The sequence below is a fragment of the Balaenoptera musculus genome, chromosome 9 (assembly GCF_009873245.2).
Source record: "Balaenoptera musculus isolate JJ_BM4_2016_0621 chromosome 9, mBalMus1.pri.v3, whole genome shotgun sequence".
In the NCBI taxonomy this organism is placed as follows: Eukaryota; Metazoa; Chordata; class Mammalia; order Artiodactyla; family Balaenopteridae; genus Balaenoptera; species Balaenoptera musculus.
Window position 1 is genome coordinate 6,090,805 of NC_045793.1, and position 19,122 is coordinate 6,109,926.

At 50.3% G+C, this 19,122-nt stretch overlaps 1 protein-coding gene across 2 annotated transcripts in view; it reads left to right on the forward strand.

The window, feature by feature from the left end:
- Positions 1 to 17,104: 17,104 nt before the first annotated feature.
- The window catches only part of SMARCD3 (SWI/SNF related, matrix associated, actin dependent regulator of chromatin, subfamily d, member 3), a 33,084-nt gene continuing 31,066 nt past the window's right edge, over positions 17,105 to 19,122 (forward strand). The window contains exons 1-2 of one of the 2 annotated variants that reach the window (XM_036863475.1): positions 17,105 to 17,214; positions 18,918 to 19,058. In XM_036863475.1, the coding sequence (XP_036719370.1) occupies positions 19,020 to 19,058 (39 nt within the window). In that variant the 5' untranslated portion in view covers positions 17,105 to 17,214; positions 18,918 to 19,019. Of the gene's footprint in view, positions 17,215 to 18,301; positions 18,320 to 18,917; positions 19,059 to 19,122 lie in introns of those variants that run through there. The other variant, XM_036863476.1, reaches the window with a different exon arrangement.

The window sequence follows — 19,122 nt, forward strand, 5'->3', positions numbered from 1 at the left end:
GAACCCACTGCCCTTCCGTTCTAAGAGGAACCTCTACCTGCTTGTCTGCCTCTGCTGCCCGGGTCCTCTCTGGTGTGACTGGGCTTGGGTTGAACGCAGCGAGGCCATTGTTTTCTCCGTGGAAAATCTCAGATAAGGAGCAGGGCTCCGCTACAGCCAGATCAGACTGGACTCCATGATAGGGTCCCACCTCCCCTTCCCTTGATATCCCAGCCAGCCTGGCCTCCTGACCCCAGCGCACAGTCACCTGTGCACGCACACACGCACACCCTGCCGGTTCAGTAGAAGCTCAGTGTTTCCCTGATGTGGAATGTCTAGCTCTCCTCTCCGTCCACCCATCCCGTATAATCCAGCTCAAGTTTCACCTCCTCTGTGAAGCCTTCCTGGATACATCTTCATGCAGCCAAACAGCATCAATTCTGCCCCGTTTCAGCCGTAGCACTTAGTGCCCAAACTGTAGACTAAGGTCTAGATCATTTCTGTGCAATATTTAAATGCAGCTTCAAACATACAAGCCAAGAAACGCAGGCTTTCTCTAGTTGCGGTGAGCGGGGTCGCTGAGGTGCCCGGGCTTCTCACTGCAGTGGCTTCTCTTGTTGTGGAGCACGGGCTCTAGGCACGCGGGCTTCAGTAGTTGTGGCACGCGGGCTCTAGAGCGCAGGCTCAGTACTCAGTAGTTGTGGTGCACGGGCTAGTTGCTCCGCAGCATGTGGGATCTTTCCGGACCGGGACTCGAACTCGTGTCCCCTGAATTGGCAGGCAGATTCTTAACCTCTGCACCACCAGGGAAGCCCCTTCCAAGGACTTTTCATCTGCAGACTTAACGATACTCAGTTTGGGGGAATGTTAATGTATTTTTACAAATTAACTTCTTTCCTATATTTTTTGTTCCCTGTTTCCAAAACTGCAATTTGGATATTCTGGATTTATCTTCTAATTTTATTTTCTCTCCTAAATTCCCAGAAGCGAAGGTCATGAAATACATATTGAAAGAGTACCCTAAATGCCCCATACAGTGTAAAGTTAGACCCCCTCAAAAGGACATCATCATGAATTTTCAGGATACTAAGGATAAATAGAAAACTCTAAAAGTTTCCAAAAAGAAACAGAATAGATTTGATAGGAAAGATCATGGATCAGAATGGCTTCAGACTTCTTTTTTTTTGTTTTTTAATGTATTTATTTATTTATTTTTGGATGCTTTGGGTCTTCGTTGTGGTGCGCGGGCTTCTCATTGCGGTGGCTTCTCGTGTTGCTGAGCACGGGCTCTACGTGTGTGGGTTTCAGTAGTTGTGGCACACGGGCTCAGTAGTTGTGGCTTATGGGCTTAGTTGCTCCATGGCATGTGGGATCTTCCTGAGCCAGGGATCGAACCCATATCCCCTGCACTGGCAGGCAGATTCTTAACCACTGCGCCACCAGGAAAGCCCGGCCTCAGACTTCTTATCAACACTAGGCAGTAGCAGTGCCCTCAAAACTCTGAGGGAAGGTCATTCCCAAACAACATTTATATACCCAGCTCAGCTGCGGAGGGCTAGGATGAAATAGACACATTCACAGGTGCACGGTCTCAAGACTTCATCTCTCACACACCCTTTCTCAGAAAGCTACTGAAGGATGTGCTCAGTCAAAATGGGAGGATAAAGCAAGAAATGAGAAGAAAGAGGATCCAGGAAATGGGCTGCCACCCAAGTGAGAGGAGGGTAAGTCCAGGATACCAGCTGGGCCCCAGACGAAAATACGAGCCCATTTACATCAGAGCAGGGCAGAAGGCCCCAGGAAAGAACTCTTCAACACACTGAAGTTAATAGAATATCTAATATAGCTGAGTTTATACAACTTGTAAATTGGTTAGAATTTGGTGATAAAATAGTGATAAACCTATGGAGCAGGAAGCAAAAGCCCACGCAAGACAATAAAATCCAGAGCAAATGAAACATGGCAGAGAGGAAGAAATAACCATGGCTCATCTGTGAGTAGCAGTTACCTAATCTGTTAAAGGGGAACTTGATCTAACCCCAAATAAGAGGTAACTGGGAGGTGAGGAGACAGGAAGTGTAAGGGGGTGAAGAAGAGCTAAATCTTCATTCTCCATCCTTAGCAGAAAACACCTCAAATGAAAAACGGAGATTATAAATCTGTTGTTTTGTGACGTGGAGGTAAAGCATAAAAGAATCAGCTAAAAGCGCAGACAGCTGCCCCCGCGAATAGGAAGTGGGGAGGTGGGAACTGCTGCTTTTCTTACCAGTCTCCTGTAACTATTTGACTTTAGTCTGTGTAATTTTGGTAAAATTACAAAAAGCGAGACCCTAAGGAGTTGAGTGGATGTGCCGTGTGCGTGGGCCGGGCCTACTGGCCACCCTCGGGAGGTCCCCCGGTGTGTCGGTGTGTCGCGTCACTCACATCCCAGACCTGCCCCTCCAAGGCACTCGACGGGGAGTGGGGAGTGAGGGTCAGAGGGGGGACTGGGAGGGCGCGGTTGGGTGGGGTGCTGAAAGGGCTTCCGGAGGTCAGGGCAGCACCGGGTGGGCCCGGCGTGGGCGGCCGGCTCCGGTTTGGAGCGCTCTATTTGCCCGCGCCCGGGAAGCAACGCAGGGTGTCGGTCCCGCGAGGGCCGCCAGGTGGCGCCAGAGCCCGCGCGTCCCCGCCGCGCCCTCCCTGGGCGCCGAGGTCAAACCCAGCGCGGGGGAGGCAGCCGGGTCTCAAGGGTGCATCTTAGGATCCCGCCTCGGCAGCCTTAGGGGAAAATTGTTTTCAGTGGAAATTTTAAAATTTTCAAATATGTACCAAAGCAGAGCGAAGGCTAATCCAGTTTCTCCTATCCGCGTCCACCCATGCCTCCCCACCCATTTTATTTTTAAAGGCAACTCCCAGACATCCAATCATTTCATGTAAATTTCTCTGTTGGTAACTCTATAAAAGAAGCACACTTTAAAAAATCGTAGTCACAATGTCATTACCATAAACGTTGAACAACTGCAGGTCCTCGATCAGGAATCTGAGGCATGGAGGGTTGGGACCTCCAGGATCAGGTAGAGAGCCGGCCCTCCACACAGGGCGCGGGGTGGTGGGCATATTGGGGGAGAGGGAACCCCCCGCAGTTCCTCGTGTGGACTCGTGCAGAGCTGGGTCACGCAGACAGTGAGGGACAGGCTGGGGAGCCCTGGTCCGGCCCACACCCTCCCCACCCTGGACCACTCTCTCCTGCCCCAAAACAGATCCAGGTCAGCTGGACGGTGAAGGAGCAGAACGGACGACTAGTGCCTTCCGGGGCTGTCCTGTCTGGTCCCATAAATTCAGTGCAGTTCGTAAAGCTTAAATCTTGAGCCCCTTTCTCTGCCCAGCTGGTCCCATGTGCCCAAGGAACTGAGCAGCCCATCTCTCCTCTGAGCTGCCCTCCTGCCTCCCTCCCGGGGCTGCTCCTCTCCTGCACTGACTGCAGTGGAGGACAGGCCTGCTCTGCTCCTTCCTTGTGTCCCGCCCTCTCACGTCTCCCCCATTTCAGGGCCAGTCCCTCCAAGGAAACGGGGGGGTGACAGTAGGCACATGCAGGCGGGTGTCAAGGGTTGTATTTGTCCCTGATCTCCACTGGCAGGCTGCTCGGGGCTCCAAAGCTGGGCTGGGGTTGGGGGGTCAAGGCCCAGCTCTGCCTGGCAAGCTGGCTGGCCTTGGGCAGGCTACCTCACCTTTCCTGGGTGCAAATCTTCATCGAAGCAATGGGAGCGATGGCACCAAGAATAGCTCTGAAGCTTCGAGGGGACCATCCTAAATGCTGAGCTCAGTGTGTCCCTTGGTGATGTTCTCGTTAAATTGGCCTCTTCCAGACCCCATCTTAGGCCGGCCCCTTTCATTCGTCCTCTCGACAAGTGCCTGCTGTGTGCTGGGTGCCAGGGAGCTGCAGCGAGGAAGGCAGAGCCCACCTCTGCTCTGGCCGAGCTGGGGTTCTTGAGAAGACACAGTCCAACAAGGGCCGGGCAGGTTGTGGGCCGGCAGAGCAGGGAGTTCTGGGGACCAGGGCGCCGGCTTCAGGATGAGCTGGGCTTTCCCAGGTGAGATGAGCTAGCAGGTGGCCCCAAGGTGGGCTCACTTGATCTGCTCAGTGCTGTTCATCCCGACAGGACACCCTGCCCAGTACCCCTTCCTCTGCTCTCGGCTCCTCTCTCCCCTTGGCTTTAGCTACTCTCTCCTTCCAGGCTTCCTCCCAACCTCTGGCCCACGTGACGGGAAACGGAGGCCCTGGGAGCTGGAGGAGGCTTGTTGCAGCCCAGCCAGCGGGGGAGACACCGAGTAGATCAGAAGGACCCGGGTCTGCTGACCTGGATCAGCTCTGGCCAGTTGGGTCACATAGTACTGGGGCCCACGGGGCCGACCTGCACCTGTGCGGTCCAGGGGAGAGGAGGGGGGACGAGGGGGGTGGGCTGGGCCTTGGGGAGTCCCCCCTGCAGCCTCCCGGGAGTGTCTCTTCTCCCACCCAAAGGGACCACCTATGTGTTTTGTAGACGAGGAAACCGAGGCTTAGGAAGGTAGTTTTGTTTCTTGTGGCTTCTGTGACGCATCACCACAAACTTGGTGGCCTACGCAACAGAAACGTATTCTCTCTACAGCTTCACGAGGAGCTCCCTACGCCTACGCAACAGAGGAGGGAGAATCAGTCTGTTGTTCACAGGGGGCTTTGTGCAATAGCTGCCGTCAAATGGAAGTGTGCGACCACTGCATCAAGTCCCACTCAGGGATGGTCCTGAAAGACAGTAGTGAAGGGAAAGCCGCCCGGTGGTCCCATTTTGGCCAGTCTGGTCGTCTGCTTTGCTTTGGAGGAGAGGTGGCTGGGGCTCTGGATCTACACTGACTAATGAGCGACGGGCAACAGACTGGCTGGCTGGTCGGGCACCTCTAATGGTCAAGACCAGGAAGTCTGGGAAAGAGGTCCATGGACGGAAGTCCCAGAAGGGGCATCAGGTGAAGACACAAAGGGGTCGTGTAAGTTCCCATCAGGGGCAGAAGAGGATCTGGGTCATCAGGCTGATGAAATGACCAGTCTGTCCTGTGAATGTCCGTCAGCCTCTCTGCCCCTCCCCCCGGTGCTTTTTCAGTAGGTACTCCTCACTAGGGCCAGTATGCATGTCATCTCCACTGAGGTCCCGGACTGAGAAATACCAACAAAGAGCGATGCTGAATCCCCGACATGGCGGACCAGCCTAATAATCCGTATTGTTCCTTCATGGAGGGAGCTAGTCATTTGTTCCCTTAGGAATGGAGTCCTGTTCCATATACAGACTTTCTTTCCCTACTTGCAGAGCTTCTGCCGGCACCAGATTTTCAGAATGCCCTATTCGTTGTCATGGTAACCCACACAACACCCTCTCCAACCAAGGAACTCATTATAGAGCAAAAGATGTGTGGCACTGAGTTCATGCCCAAGGAATTCACTGGTCTGTGCACAGTTACCGAAATACTCAGTTGCAGCTGTTTAGATGAACCGGGGAATGGACTCCTGAAGGCTCAGTTTTGGCACCCACTGGAGGCCAGCACCCTGCAAGGCTAGGTGCCCTCCTCGAGGGTGTGGTGTCTCCTCTGGGAGATACCACCTATATAGGGTGCTCTGTCCCCCATAGCCAGAATACACAGGGCCTGTTCTTTGACAGGGTACCCCCAGAGATGCGAGTTGGTCTCCAGTGTAACCTGGAGAGATTCCAGGAGAGAGGAGAGGCATGAAGTACTCATTGGGTGTGTGGATGTGCAGAAGGGCTAGGGTGGACGAAGAAATGCCTCTCTCGCTACTTCATCAGACAGCCCTCTTACAGAACGTTTGCTTCTCCCGCATAGCCTTGGGCTCAGTAGGTTTGGAGGTGCTAGTGTTCAAGAAGGAGCGCTGTCCCCAGAGAACACAATCTTGATCCCATTACATTGGAAGCTCAGGTTTGTTACTGGCCACTTTGGGGCTTCTCGTGCTGCTGAACCAACTGTACTGGTCGGGTTGACTGGTCGCAGTTACCGGGGGAAATTGGATTGCGGGCACAGGATAGGCTACGGAGGACAGTATCTGAACCAGAGGGTTTGCTGGAGTGCCTCACAGTCTCCTCAGTCCAAAAATAATGGCCAGCGGGAAAGTGGTGACTCAAGAAAGGTAGGACAGCTAAGAACTTGAATCTTATGGGAATGAAGAATGGGGCCACCCCTGTCAAAAGGCAAGGGAAATACAGACGGGGCAGTGGAAGAAGGAAGCTGAGAGCAGCAGCTTAGGTCTTGTGACCAGCAACAAGTGGGCTTTCTCTTTCTTCCTTTTTTCCTGTTACTTTCTATGCAGAGCAGTGTCGGTCACTAACGCTATTCCTATTGGAATTATGACCGACTGACAGCACCTCGCTGTGATGAGTGGCTGATGGGACTTGGTGTTTCCCCTGGGTGGGACCACAAGATTTATTCCTCTAAGCAAGGGACAAAAAATCTCTCCTGATCCGTCCTCCGTCCTTCTCCTGCCTGCTTTGTGTCCCAGGAGGCTGACCTTGACAGACTGCATCATCCGGACTCCCTCACCTTCCGGCTTCTAGTTGGATGTGGCCAGTGGAAGCGCTGCGGGACATCAGAGGTAGGTCAGGGGATTTATCATGGTTTCCACAGTGGCTGCGTGTCCCTACGGTCCCTGCTGGGCAGACCCTCTTCCGCAGCCTTGACCCCATGTGGTCCTGACAATGCCATCCCCTCTCCTTGCCCCCTTGGTCTCCGTCTGGCGCTAGTGTCTGGATGTCGCATCATCATGATTGGTTCCTTTAGCCCTGCCCACATCTCGTAAAGAGGCCCTTCATTAACTTTCTTCAATTAAACCTTCTTTCTGTGCCATACACTTCCTGCTGGGAGCTTGACTGATCTTCGGACCTTTAAGTCATTCAGCTTTACTGGAGCATAAAGTTTAAGGTGGGAGGAAGTGGTAAGAAAGGAAGCTGTACAGAGAGGGTGACCAGTTATGAGAGGCTTTGTATACTGTGATAGTGTCAGTTTTCCACGCACGGGACAAGCCACCTAACCTCTCTGTGCCTCAGTTTCGTCCCCTATAAAATAAGGATAATGATAGGACACACCTTTGGAGTGACTGAGGATTAGATTAAAGAAGGCATGTGAAACACTTAAAGCAGTGCCTGGCACAGCAAGTGATAACGTTGTTAGGGACAGTGAGTGATTGCAGGGTTTTAAACAAGGAAGTGACCAGGTCAGGTTTGGTGGTTCAGAAAGTTACTCTGGGGCTTCCCTGGTGGCGCAGTGGTTGAGAGTCTGCCTGCCAATGCAGGGGACACGGGTTCGAGGCCTGGTCTGGGAAGGTCCCACATGCCGTGGAGCAACTGGGCCCGTGAGCCACAACTACTGAGCCTGCGTGTCTGGAGCCTGTGCTCCGCAACAAGAGAGGCCACGACAGTGAGAGGTCCGCGCACCGCGATGAGGAGTGGCCCCCGCTCGCCGCAACTGGAGAAAGCCCTCGCACAGAAACGAAGACCCAACACAGCCAAAAATAAATAAATAAATAAATAAAATTAAAAAAAAAAAAAAAGAAAGTTACTCTGGAGGAAATGTGGAGAAGACGTGGGGTTTGTCAGTGGACGAGTGGAATGAAACAAGACTAAAAGCAGGAACACCAGTAAGGGGACTACTGCAATAGTCTTAGCAATCATAATAATAATAATAACTTATGAAGAACTACCATCCAAACAAGGAATTAAAGAAAGAGGATGATGTGGGTTACAAGAAACAGGAATTCCAACACAATATCTGGGATCTTTAGGAAGTTCAATTTTGCTGAAGCCTAAATAATAGCACGGCAAGGGTGATGGAAGAGCTGCCCCGCCCCCAGCTCCACACCTGCACTGTCTGGGGTCCAGAGAGAATCCTTCTAGCTCGTTGTCACTCTCTCCACCATTGCTGCCATCTTAATTCCTGATACGTGGACTGTCCACGTAGAGGATACTTCCAGAATCTTGGCCTCTCAGTTTCGTAAACTCGTCTCCCGCGCTGATCCTGATCTCCGCCCTCCCTCAGCCACTCGCTTCCACAGTCTTACCCTAGACCTCGTCATTAACATGACTGCAGTCTTCCCACGCCCAAATCCTCACCCAAAGCTTCTCCTCTCCTCAAGCCTCCAAAATCTCCTCCTCCATCCTCACACTCAGTAGTGAGTTTGCTCCCATTTTACCAAGGAAGCAGCAGCAGTCAGAAGAGAGCTTCTCCCACAATCAATCTGCCCACCCACCTGCCTCTGTGCCCCCAAACTCTCCCCTCCTGACCGTTCTCTGCTAGGTCATCCCAGAGACCCCGAGTTAATGGGTTAGGGGTGTGGCCTGGGCTGGAGATCTTTAAATGCTCCCAGATGACTTTAACGTCCATCCAAGGTTGAAAACTGCTGCCGTAGATGAACGACCCGTGCTCTCCCCTCTCACCTACACAAGGACATTGTTCCAGAAATCGTTCCCTCCCTCCCAGCATCATTTATTTGTCCCTCCACTGGCTCTTTCTTATCAGCTACGAACATGTTCTTAATTCTCCCAATTTAAAGAAAGCTTTTCCACCCCATTTCTCCCTCCAGCTACTGCTTCACTGCAAAACTTCTCTGAAGGGTACTTGTGTCTATAATTCCTCTTCTTCCCTTTGCCCCCTGGACCCACCAAGGCTGTTGCTACCACATTCACCAACGGCCTCCTCAGGGCTATAGCCTGTGGCCGCTGCTCAGTCTTTGATTTCAGTGACAATCGGCAAAATTTGTCACAGTGACCACTGCCGTCTCCTTAGAATGCTTCCTCAAACTGCCTTCCAGGACGCTACATTCCTCTGGTTTTTCTCCTAATTTGTGACGGACCCTTCTCTGCATCCTTTCTTGGTTTCTCCTGTTATCTGACCGCTTAACGCTGGACTGCCCCAAGGTTCAGGCTTTGGACCTCTTCCCTAAGCATGTTCATTCTCTTGGGACCCTCATCCAGTCTTGTGGCATTAACACTTTCTAAACATTGACTGCTACATGTACATTTCCAGCCTAAACGCCCGATGCCTAACATCCAAATGCCAACTGGACATCTCTTCTTGAATGTCTAACAAGCATCTCAAATGCATCACGTGCAGAATGGAGCCCCGACCTCTTCTCAAACACGTTCCTCCCGGCACTCACGCCATGCCGTGAGTGCACGGCAGCTCCGTCCTCTCGGGGGGGGGGGGGGGTTCGGCTCAGTCCTTGTAACCTGCAGGACTGCCACACCCAGGGTCAACCTGAGAGCAAATCCTAGTGGCTCTGCTTTCCAAATATGCTCAGAATGCAACTATTTCTCACCATCTCTATTACTACCTTTTATTCAAATCCGGTCTCTGTATCACCTGAGTGATTGGACAGCCTCCCATCTGGCCTCCTTGCTCTTGCCTTGACCCCTACCATGACTGCTCAGCATGGCAGCCGTATTGGTCCAGTTCCATGTAAGTCAGATCATGTCTGTCCTGCTCAAACCCTCCAACACTTTCCCATCTCATTTACAGTAAAAGGCAAGGCTCTCAAAATAGCCTACGGGGCCCTGCGTGGTCCCTCCTCCCCACCCCCCATACACACAGAGGGTGTTATCTCTCTGACCTCAGAGCTTCCAGCTACACCCAGGTTCCTTTAATACACAGGCCCATAAACCGAGGGCCTTTGCACTTGGTATTCCCTCCTGACCCCGCTCCCATAGCGAACTTTTCATCTCCCTTCCCTAGTTTTTATAAATTAAACTTTTTATTTGGGGATAATTGTCAATTCACATACAGTTGTAAGAAATAATACAGAGAGGCCCTGTTTATCCTTCAGTTTTTCCCAATGGTGACCTCTTGCAAAACTATTGTATAATATACGGTGAATATGTTAGTTATCTGTGGCTACTGTAAAAATTACCACCAACTAAGTGACTTAAAGCAATAGAAATTTATTCTCTCACAATTGCGCAGGCGAGAAGTCCCAAACCAAGGTGTAGGCAGCGCTATCTCCCCTTCCGGGGGCTCTAGGAGAGAATCTGCTCCTTGCTTTTTCCAGCTTCAGGTGGCTGGTCCACTGCACATTCCTCTCCTCTGTCTTCACATCACCTTCTCCTGTGCGTGCGTGCCTACGCATGTGTAATCTCCTTCTGCCTCTCTCTTATAAGGACACTTGTAATGACATTTGAAGCCCACACGGATAATCCAGGATAATCTCCTGATCTCAAGATCCTTAATTTAATTACATCTGCAAAGACCTTTTCTCCAAAGAAGGCAGCGTTTACAGGTTCTGGGCACTAGGTTTGGACCTACCTCTGGGAGCCATTACCAACTTCGCACAGCAGTGAAGACAGGACCATTCCCATCACCACAGAATTCCTCAAGTTGCCCTTTATAGCCACACCCACTTCCCTCCCATCCCCACTCCCTCCTTAACACCTGGCAACCACTAATCTGTTCTCCATCTCTATAATTTTGTCATTTCAAGAATGTTATATAAATGGAATCACACAGTATGTAACCTTTGAAACTAGCTTTTTTCACTCAGCATACTTATTTTGAGTGTCACCTGTGTAGTTGTATGTACCAATAGCTTATTCCTTTTCGTTGCTTAGTGGGAGCCCATGGGATGGATATGCAAGTTTGTTTAACCCATCATTCACCCACCAAAGGACACTTGGGTGGCTTCCAGGTTGGGGCTATTATGAATAAAGCTGCTATGAACATTCATAGGCAGATTTTGGGGTGAACATAAGTTTTCATTTCTCTGGGGCAAATGCCCAAGAGTGCAATTACTGTGTTAAGTGAGTGTTTAGTTTTATAAGAAAATGCCAAACTGTGTTCCAGAGAACCAGTTTGCATTCCCACCAGTAATGTATGGGTCGTTCAGTTTCTCTACATCTTCACTAGCATTAGGTATTGTCACTAGTTTCTATTTTAGCCATTCTGATGGTTGTGTAGTCTAATGGTCAGAGGTAGTGAACAGCCTTCCATGGGCTTATTTACCACCCTTATGTCCTCTTTGGTGAAGTGTTTGTTCATGTCCTTTGCTCATTTTCTGATTGGATTGTCTGGGGTTTTTTTACCTCTGAGTTTTAAGCATTCTTTGTATAGTCTAAATACTAGTCATTTGTCTGATATGTGTTTTATACATATTTTCTCCTATCCTTTAGCCTTTATTGTCATCTTCTTAGCAGAGTCGTTCAAGAGAAATTTTTAAAAATATTTATCAGTTTTTCCTTTTATGGATGGTGCATTTGGTGTCAAGTCAAAGAACTCTTCACCTTGCCCTAGATCCCAAAGATTTTCTCTGATATTTTTTCTAAGAGTTTTGTAGTTTTATCTTTTACATTTAAATCTGTGACCCATTTTGAGTTAAGGTGTGAGAGTTAAGTGGAGTTCATTTTTGTGTCTTTGGATGTCCAGTTGTTCCCGCACCATCTGGTGAAAGGTTATCTTTTCTCCATTGAATTGCTTTTGCACTTCTGTCAAAAATCAGTTGAGCATATTTGTGTGAGTTTATTTCTGGGTTCTCTGTTCTGTTCTATTGATCTACGTATCTATCCCTCTGCCAATATCACATTGTCTTGATTACTGTAGCTATAGAATAAGCCTCAACATGGGGGAGAGTGATTCTTCCACTTTGTTCTTCTTTTTCAAAAATGTGTTAGGTACTCTAGTTCCTTTGCCTTTTTATATAAATTTTAAAATAATCTTCTCTTTATCTACAAAAACTCTTGCTGGGATTTTGATAGGAATTGAGTTAACCTGAATATCAATTTTGAAAGAATTGATGTCTTTACTAGGTCGAATCTTCCAAACCATCAACATGCTATGTCTCTCCATTTATTTCGGTTTTCTTTGATTTCTTTCATCATCACTGGGTAGTTTCAGCATATAAATCCTGCACATGTTATATTTACACTAAATATTTCCATCTTTTGAGTAATTGTAAATGGTATTGTTTTTTTAATTTCAGTGTCCACGTGGTCATTGCTAGTACATAGAAATGCTATTGATTTTTGTGTCCTTTTATAATCTGTGGCCTTGCAGAACTCACTTATTAGTTCTAGGAGGTTTGTTTGTTTGTGGGCTTTTTTTTAAGATTTATTGGGATTCTCTGTGTAGACAGTCATGTCATCTTCAAATAGGGATACTTTTATTTCTTCTTTATGATTTCTATGTCTTTTCTTTCCTTTTTTTGCCTTGTTGCTCTGGCTAGAACTTCCAGCAATGTGTTAAGTAAGAGTAACGAGAGTGGACATTTTTGCCTTGTTCTGGATCTTAGGGGAAAAGCATTCAGTTTTTCACAGTTAAGTGTAGTGTTAGCTCAAGGTGTTCTGTAGATGCCCTTTATCAAGTTGAGGAAGTTCCCTCTATTCCAATTTTTCTGAGAGTTTTTATCATGAATGGGTGTTGAATTTTGTCAAATGCTTTCTCTGCATTGATTGATGTGATCATTTGATTTTACTTCTTTAGCCTGTTAATATGGTAGGTTACGTTGATAGATTTTTAAAAAAATATTTATTTATTTTGGCTGCTCCGGGTCTTAGTTGCGACACGCGGGATCTCTGTTGCAGCATGCGGACTTCTTAGTTGCAGCATGTGAACTCTTAGTTGCAGCATGCATGCGGGATCTAGTTCCCCGACCAGGGATCGAACCCGGGCCCCCTGCATTGGGAGGGCAGAGTCTTACCCACTGGACCACCAGGGAAGTCCCAACATTGATAGATTTTTTAATATTGAAGCAGCCTTGCATGCCTGGAATGAACATCTCACATATTTTTCTTACTTGTTGTCTATCTTTCCCATCTGAAGTCAAGTTCCGAGTGGGAAGAAACTTTTTGGTTCATTTTATTCATTGCTGTATCCTAGTTCCCAAAACAACACCAGGCATACAGTAAGCTCTCAACACCTACTCGTCGAATGAATGAAAGAACAGTAGAGAGCTGTGAAGAGAATTCCCAAGATTAAGGTGAAGGGAGATTCCAGGATGACAGCTGTGGGCAGCCAGTCCGGGTGGAACAGGTCAGAAGGCTCCGGCAGAGTCTATAGAGCCTGAATGCCCTGAGAAGAGGTCTAGATAGTCTGCAGAGCTTTGGGGTTGATTTGATAAGTACATAGAAAACTAAGCAAACAAACAAACAAACAAGCATTTTTTAAAAAAAGGTAATTATTATTGCGGTGCATCCACACAATGGAATATTATTCTGAAAAGAAATGAGCTATCAAGCCACAAGGAGACATAAAAGGAAGAGCCTTAAATGCATATTTCGAAGTGAAAGAAGCGAATCTGAAAAAGCTACATCCTGTATGATTCTAAGTATATGACCTTCTGAAAAAGGCAAGGCTATGGAAACAGTTAAAAATCAGCGGTTGCCAGGGGTTAGGAGAGGGAAAGATGAATAGACAGCACGGAGGACTTTAGGCAGTGAAACTACTCTGGATGATACTATAATGCTGGATACATGTCCTTATACATTTATCCAAACCCAGAGAATGTACAACGCCAAGAGTGAACCCTCATGTAAACTATGGACTTTGGGTGATTGTGACGTGTCAGTGTATGTTCATCAATAGTTACAAGTGTACCCCTCTGCTGGGGGATGTTGATGATGGGGGAGGCCATGTGTCGGGGTTGGGGGGCTCGGGGGTATATGGGAACCCTCTGTACTTTCTACCCCATTTTGCTGTGAATCTAAAATTGCTCTAAAAAATAAAGTATTTTTTAAGCTAATTATGAACTCCAGAGAAAAACAAAAGTTGCCCAGGAGAAGAAGAGCACTCACAGTTCATTCTATGGGTTCAGTCAGGACCACGTCCAGGTGTTTGTGGGGCCTGAACTTTATACAATTGAGGGAGGACCCTTTAAAAACAGAAAAGCACTAAATCAGAAAAAATCTGATTAACTCTCAGAGCAGTTTCTGGAATCTTTGTACCTTCCCTGCCCTGATCTGTGGGTATGTTTGGGGGACAGTGAAGCAGGGGAGGGGGCTGACGAGTCCTGAAAACCCCAAGGAAAGCCCAGAACTCCAGAAGGTACAGCAGCCCCTTGCTGGTGCCCACCAGCCCGGGACAAAGCACGAACTCCTGGGCAAGCACCCCGGACCCCCGCACCGGGCAGCCTCCTTTGCCTGCTCCTTCGGTTCACCAGGCCGGTGCTTGGTTCCTCAAGACTCAGCACCATCAGAACCATTTTTTTCTAGATTTCATATATATGTGTTAGCATACGGTATTTGTTTTTCTCTTTCTGACTTACTTCACTCTGTATGACAGACTCTAGGTCCATCCACCTCACTACAAATAACTCAATTTCGTTTCTTTTTATGGCTGAGAATAAAGATGCAGATGTAGAGAATGGACTTGAGGACACGGCGGGGTGGGGAGGGTAAGCTGGGATGAAGTGAGAGAGCAGCATGGACATATATACACTACCAAATGTAAAATAAATAGCTAGTGGGAAGCAGCCGCATAGCACAGGGAGATCAGCTCGGTGCTTTGTGACCACCTAGAGGGGTGGGATAGGGAGGGTGGGAGGGAGACGCAAGAGGGAGGGGATATGGGGATATATGTATACATATAGCTGACTCACTTTGTTATACAGCAGAAACTAACACAACATTGTAAAGCAATTATACTCCAATAAAGATGTTAAAAAAAAAAAAAAAAAGACTCAGCACCAAGGCTGCCTCTTCCATGAACGTACCACCCACCCTCTTCCGCAGAGTTGCCTGTGGGGGGGCATGGGAAGAAGCCCAACGGACGTGGATTTGAACCCCAGCTCTGCCACGTGCGAGTTACATGGCCTCGGACGTGTCACTTGACCTCCCAGAACTTCGTGTTTTATCTTCTGTAAATGCAAATAATAATGTCCGTCCTGCAGGGCTGTTGGGAAGAACAAACACCTGATATAGCGCTGGACACGTGGTGAGGGTGAGGAAACACGTCTTTCTTACTTTTTTTTGGCGGGGGTGGGGGTGGGGTGGGGTGGGGCACGTGGCATGTGGGATCTTAGTTCCCTGACCAGGGCTTGAACCCGTGCCCCTCTGCAGTGGAAGCGTGGAGTCTTAACCACTGGACCACCAGGGAAATCCCACATCTTTTTTACTTTCTAGGAGCATTAGAAAGTTTTTTTTAATTGTGGTAAAATACAAATAAAAGAAAATTTACCATCTTAACCATTTTTAAGTGTACAGTTCTGTGGCATTAACTACGTTCACATTGTTAATCACCACCGTCCATCCACAGAACTGTTTTCATCTAGCAACACAAATTCTGTCCCCATTAACACTAACTCCCCATTCCTGCTTCCCCACAGTCCCTGGCACCCTCCATTCTACTTGCTGTAACCCCCAGCATTGGGGCTGGCCTCTGTGACTGGTCTCCTTCCTTCTACCTGGTGTAGTGAGCTATTGACCTGTATTAATCCCCCACCTGGTCCAGAGGCGTCTCATATCCCTGCCCCACAGAGCCTAGTACAGGGCCGGGCCCACAGTAATACCAGCTCCAGGAAGAAGCGCAGAAAGCCTGAGGGAGATGAACAGACAAAGGGTCCTGTATGGGTTCATGGGTTTGTGGTCTGATTTTACATAGTGGGTGCTCAGAAAATATTGAAAGTCTAAAAGATGATATAAATGATTTTTGTTAACTTTTACATATTTTTTGAATGGGTAAAATATTCTAAATTCAAAAGCTACAAAAGAAAACACAGTGGAAAGTAAATGTCCCTCCACCCCTGTCCTCCAGCCCCTCACCAGAGGCAGCTGCTGTGACCAGTTTCTCCTGTATCTGTCCAGAAGCCTGTGTGTGTGTGTTCGTGCACTTACACACACACACACACCAGCACGCTTTACACACTGTTCTGCACATTTTCCTTTTATTCTCTTGTCTCATCTTTGAGATTCTTCTCTATCCTTCTCTATCAGTACATAGAGGGTTTCCCTACTGGTTTTTTTTTTTTTTTGCTTTGTTTTGTTTTGTCTTTCATTTTTGTCCACACTGCACAGCCTGTAGGATCTTAGTTCCCCCACCAGAGATCGAACCCGGGCCCTTCAGCAATGAAAGCACAGAATCCTAACCACTGGACCGCCAGGGAATTCCCGCCCTACTCTTTGATAGATTCATTGAGTGGTGTATTTATCTTGTCACCTGTTTACACCGGTCACGTGATTTGTTTACTATGTCACCTGTTGATGAACCTTCAGACGTTTCCAAATTCTTGCTATTCAAGCAGTAGTACAGTGAACAGCCCCAGGTCTCACTCACAAATGACTGAATTTTGTATATAATTGTGTGTATGTGTTAATCCCAAACTCCTAATTTATCCCTCCCCCCCCTCCCCTTTGGTAACCATGTTTGTTTTCTATGTCTGTGAGTCTATTTCTGTTTTGTAAATAAGTTCATTTGTATCATTTTTCTAGATTCCACATATAAGTGATTATCATATGATGTTTGTCTTTCTCTGTTGCAGACAACAGGATCGTATTCAGCCTTAGAAGGAAAGGAATTCTGACACATGCTACAGCATGGATGAACCTTGAGGACTTTATACTAAGTGAAATCAGCCAGTCACATAAGGGCAAATACTGCATGATTTCATTCATATGAGGTAATCAGAGTACTCAGATTCACAGAGACAGCGAGCCCGTGGGGTGACCAGAGCGGCCTATCTAGCTGGACGTCCAGAAAGGGCTTCTCTTGGCCGCCAGAGTCCCTGCAGAGACAGGAGTAAGGCTGGGAGGAACCCAGATTAGACCATGAGTGTCAAGTGCAAAATGGGGTGGGGGGCATGGGTCAGAGCCTGTCCCTGAACCTGGAGTGGAACCAAAGCCCCCTCCCCACCCCACAGCGTGTGTGTGTGTGTGTGTGTGTGTGTGTGTGTGTGTGTCTGGTCCTAGAGTAGGTAACGCCTGCGGTCACATCAGACGCTCTGACGGTCTGTGTGAATCCACGGGGCGCGTAGGTGCATCTACAGACCGAAGGCACATCTGCGCACAGACTGCAGATCACAATGGGCCCGGCAAGGGCGCGCCGCGGTGCTCCTAGCCTGGCGATCACATATTCGGATGGATGGGGCGACGCTGCCTGCTCTGATCCCTAACTCATTATTAAGCTCCTCGCTCTTTGCAGACGCTCCCTGCGCCTCCCCCGCTCAGGGCTGCAGCGGCGCAGGCGCCGGGGCCGAGCCGAGCGCCGAGCTGGGAGCGAGCAGCCGCGCGCCGGGCCAGGGTCCCGGGGGAGCAGGTGAGCGACCCGCGCCGCGCGGTCCCAGGCCCTTGGAGGAGACGCCGCGCCGCCGCGCTGCGCCGGCACCCCGGCCTTCCCTGCTTGGCAGTACCCGTCTTGCTTCTGTTGGCATCACCCCTCCTTCCCTTGCCTGGCATCCCTCCTCCCCCCTGCCTGGTATCTCCTCTCCTCCCGTCTGCCTGGCATCCCTCCCCCCACCCCGTCTGGCATCTACCCCCTCCTCCCCTTGCCTGGCACCTCCCTTCTTTTCCCTTCCTGGCACCTTCCTCTTACCTGGCACCTTCCCCTTACCTGGCACCCCCTTCTCCCTGCCTGGCTTCTTCCTCCCCTCCTCCTTTCCTGATCTCTCCCCCCTACTACTGACTCTCTCCCTCCCCCTGCCTGGCACCTCCCCCCACTCCCTTTCTTGCACCTCTTCCATGACTGGCAAACTCCCATCCCGCCTCCTCTCTGATTCTCCCCCTTCCTCACCCCTGCCTGCCATCTTTCCCTCCTTCCCCTACCTGGTACCTTCCCCTTCTCCCTCCCCTACATTTCCCCTCTTTCCCTTTGCCTGGCACCCTCCTGCCTGGTACCTTCCCTCCTCCCCAGCTGCCTTGTACCTGCTCCTCCCCGCCTAGCGCTTTCCCATCCTGCTTCTGACTGGCATCCTCTCCCTCCTCTCCACCCGCTGCCTGGCACCTCCCCTCCTCCCCCCTGCTTGGTATCTGCCCTCCTCCCCCCTGCCTGGCACCTCCCTTCCTCCCTTGTGTCTGGCACCTCCCCCCTGCCTGGCACCTCCTCTCCTCCCCCCTGCCTGGCACCTCCTCTCCTCCCCCCTTTCTGGCACCTCTCCTCCTTCCCCTCCCCTCCTCCCCACCGCCTGGCACCTGCCCTGTCTCCACTTGGCATCCTCTTGCCTGGACACCTCGCTCCCTTCAGATTGTCCCTCTGTCTCCCACCTTCCTGCAGGGCACCTCCTCCCAGCCCTGGGCTGGTAACATCTCCCCTGCTGGCATCTTCCTCCTCTCCTTGCCTCCCCTTCCTCCTCACCTTCTCAGAGTCGCCCTCTGGCCAACATCACCTACACGTGACCCTGAACTGCTCTCAAGCCCCGCCCCCTGTAGGTACTGCGCTGCCCCCCCATCCCCGACTCCCCACCATCTGCCCAGGGACTCCAGCTCGCAAGGTGGGCTCTGACCCCAGCCCACAGCCGTCCTGCTCTTACATGGGGGTGAAACCAGGCTGTGCACACAGGGAGGGTTCCATGTGAGCTGAGCAGAGTACAGAGCAGGTCAGCTCTACCTGCCGGCCACCCTAGATTCCCTTGGGATGTCCCTGAGCTCCAGAAGTCATCCAGGTCCCAACCTGGCTGATGGTCCTCCTCCGCCTATTGCCAAGTCCCCCAAATTTGCCTGCCCTGCCAGGGCCTGGGCTCTGCCTGGATCCTCTGCTCTCGTCCATCTAACTCTGTCCTGCAGGACCCGCCTCTGACGGCTTCCTGCACTCACACTGCTCCCACCCCACACTCCTCCTCGTGCCACCCAGCCGGGCTGGCCCTCGCCTGCCCCCTCGTCCCTTCCTGCACACCTCCTGCCTTCCTCAGACCGTGCCAGGGAGTGGGTCCACGCAGCAGGCCCCTCAGCATCCTCAGGCCCATTGTGAGTCTGCCTCTGGGGCTTCGGGTCTGGCCTGCCCCTCCCACTGCCCTCTCCTTTCAGATCCTCCTCAGAATGGCCCTTGGTGCTGCAGGCACGGTAGGCTCTGGGCCCGGGCACCGAGGGGGCACTGGATGACTCCCCCACTGCAGGACCCAGCCACCTATGACTCCAGGCCTTCAGCACCCACCCGCCGTGGTACAGGTAGGCGCTGTTTCCCCCAGCAGCCCGGGAGCAGGAGCCCTGGGGCTCCGCTGAGAGCTGGTGG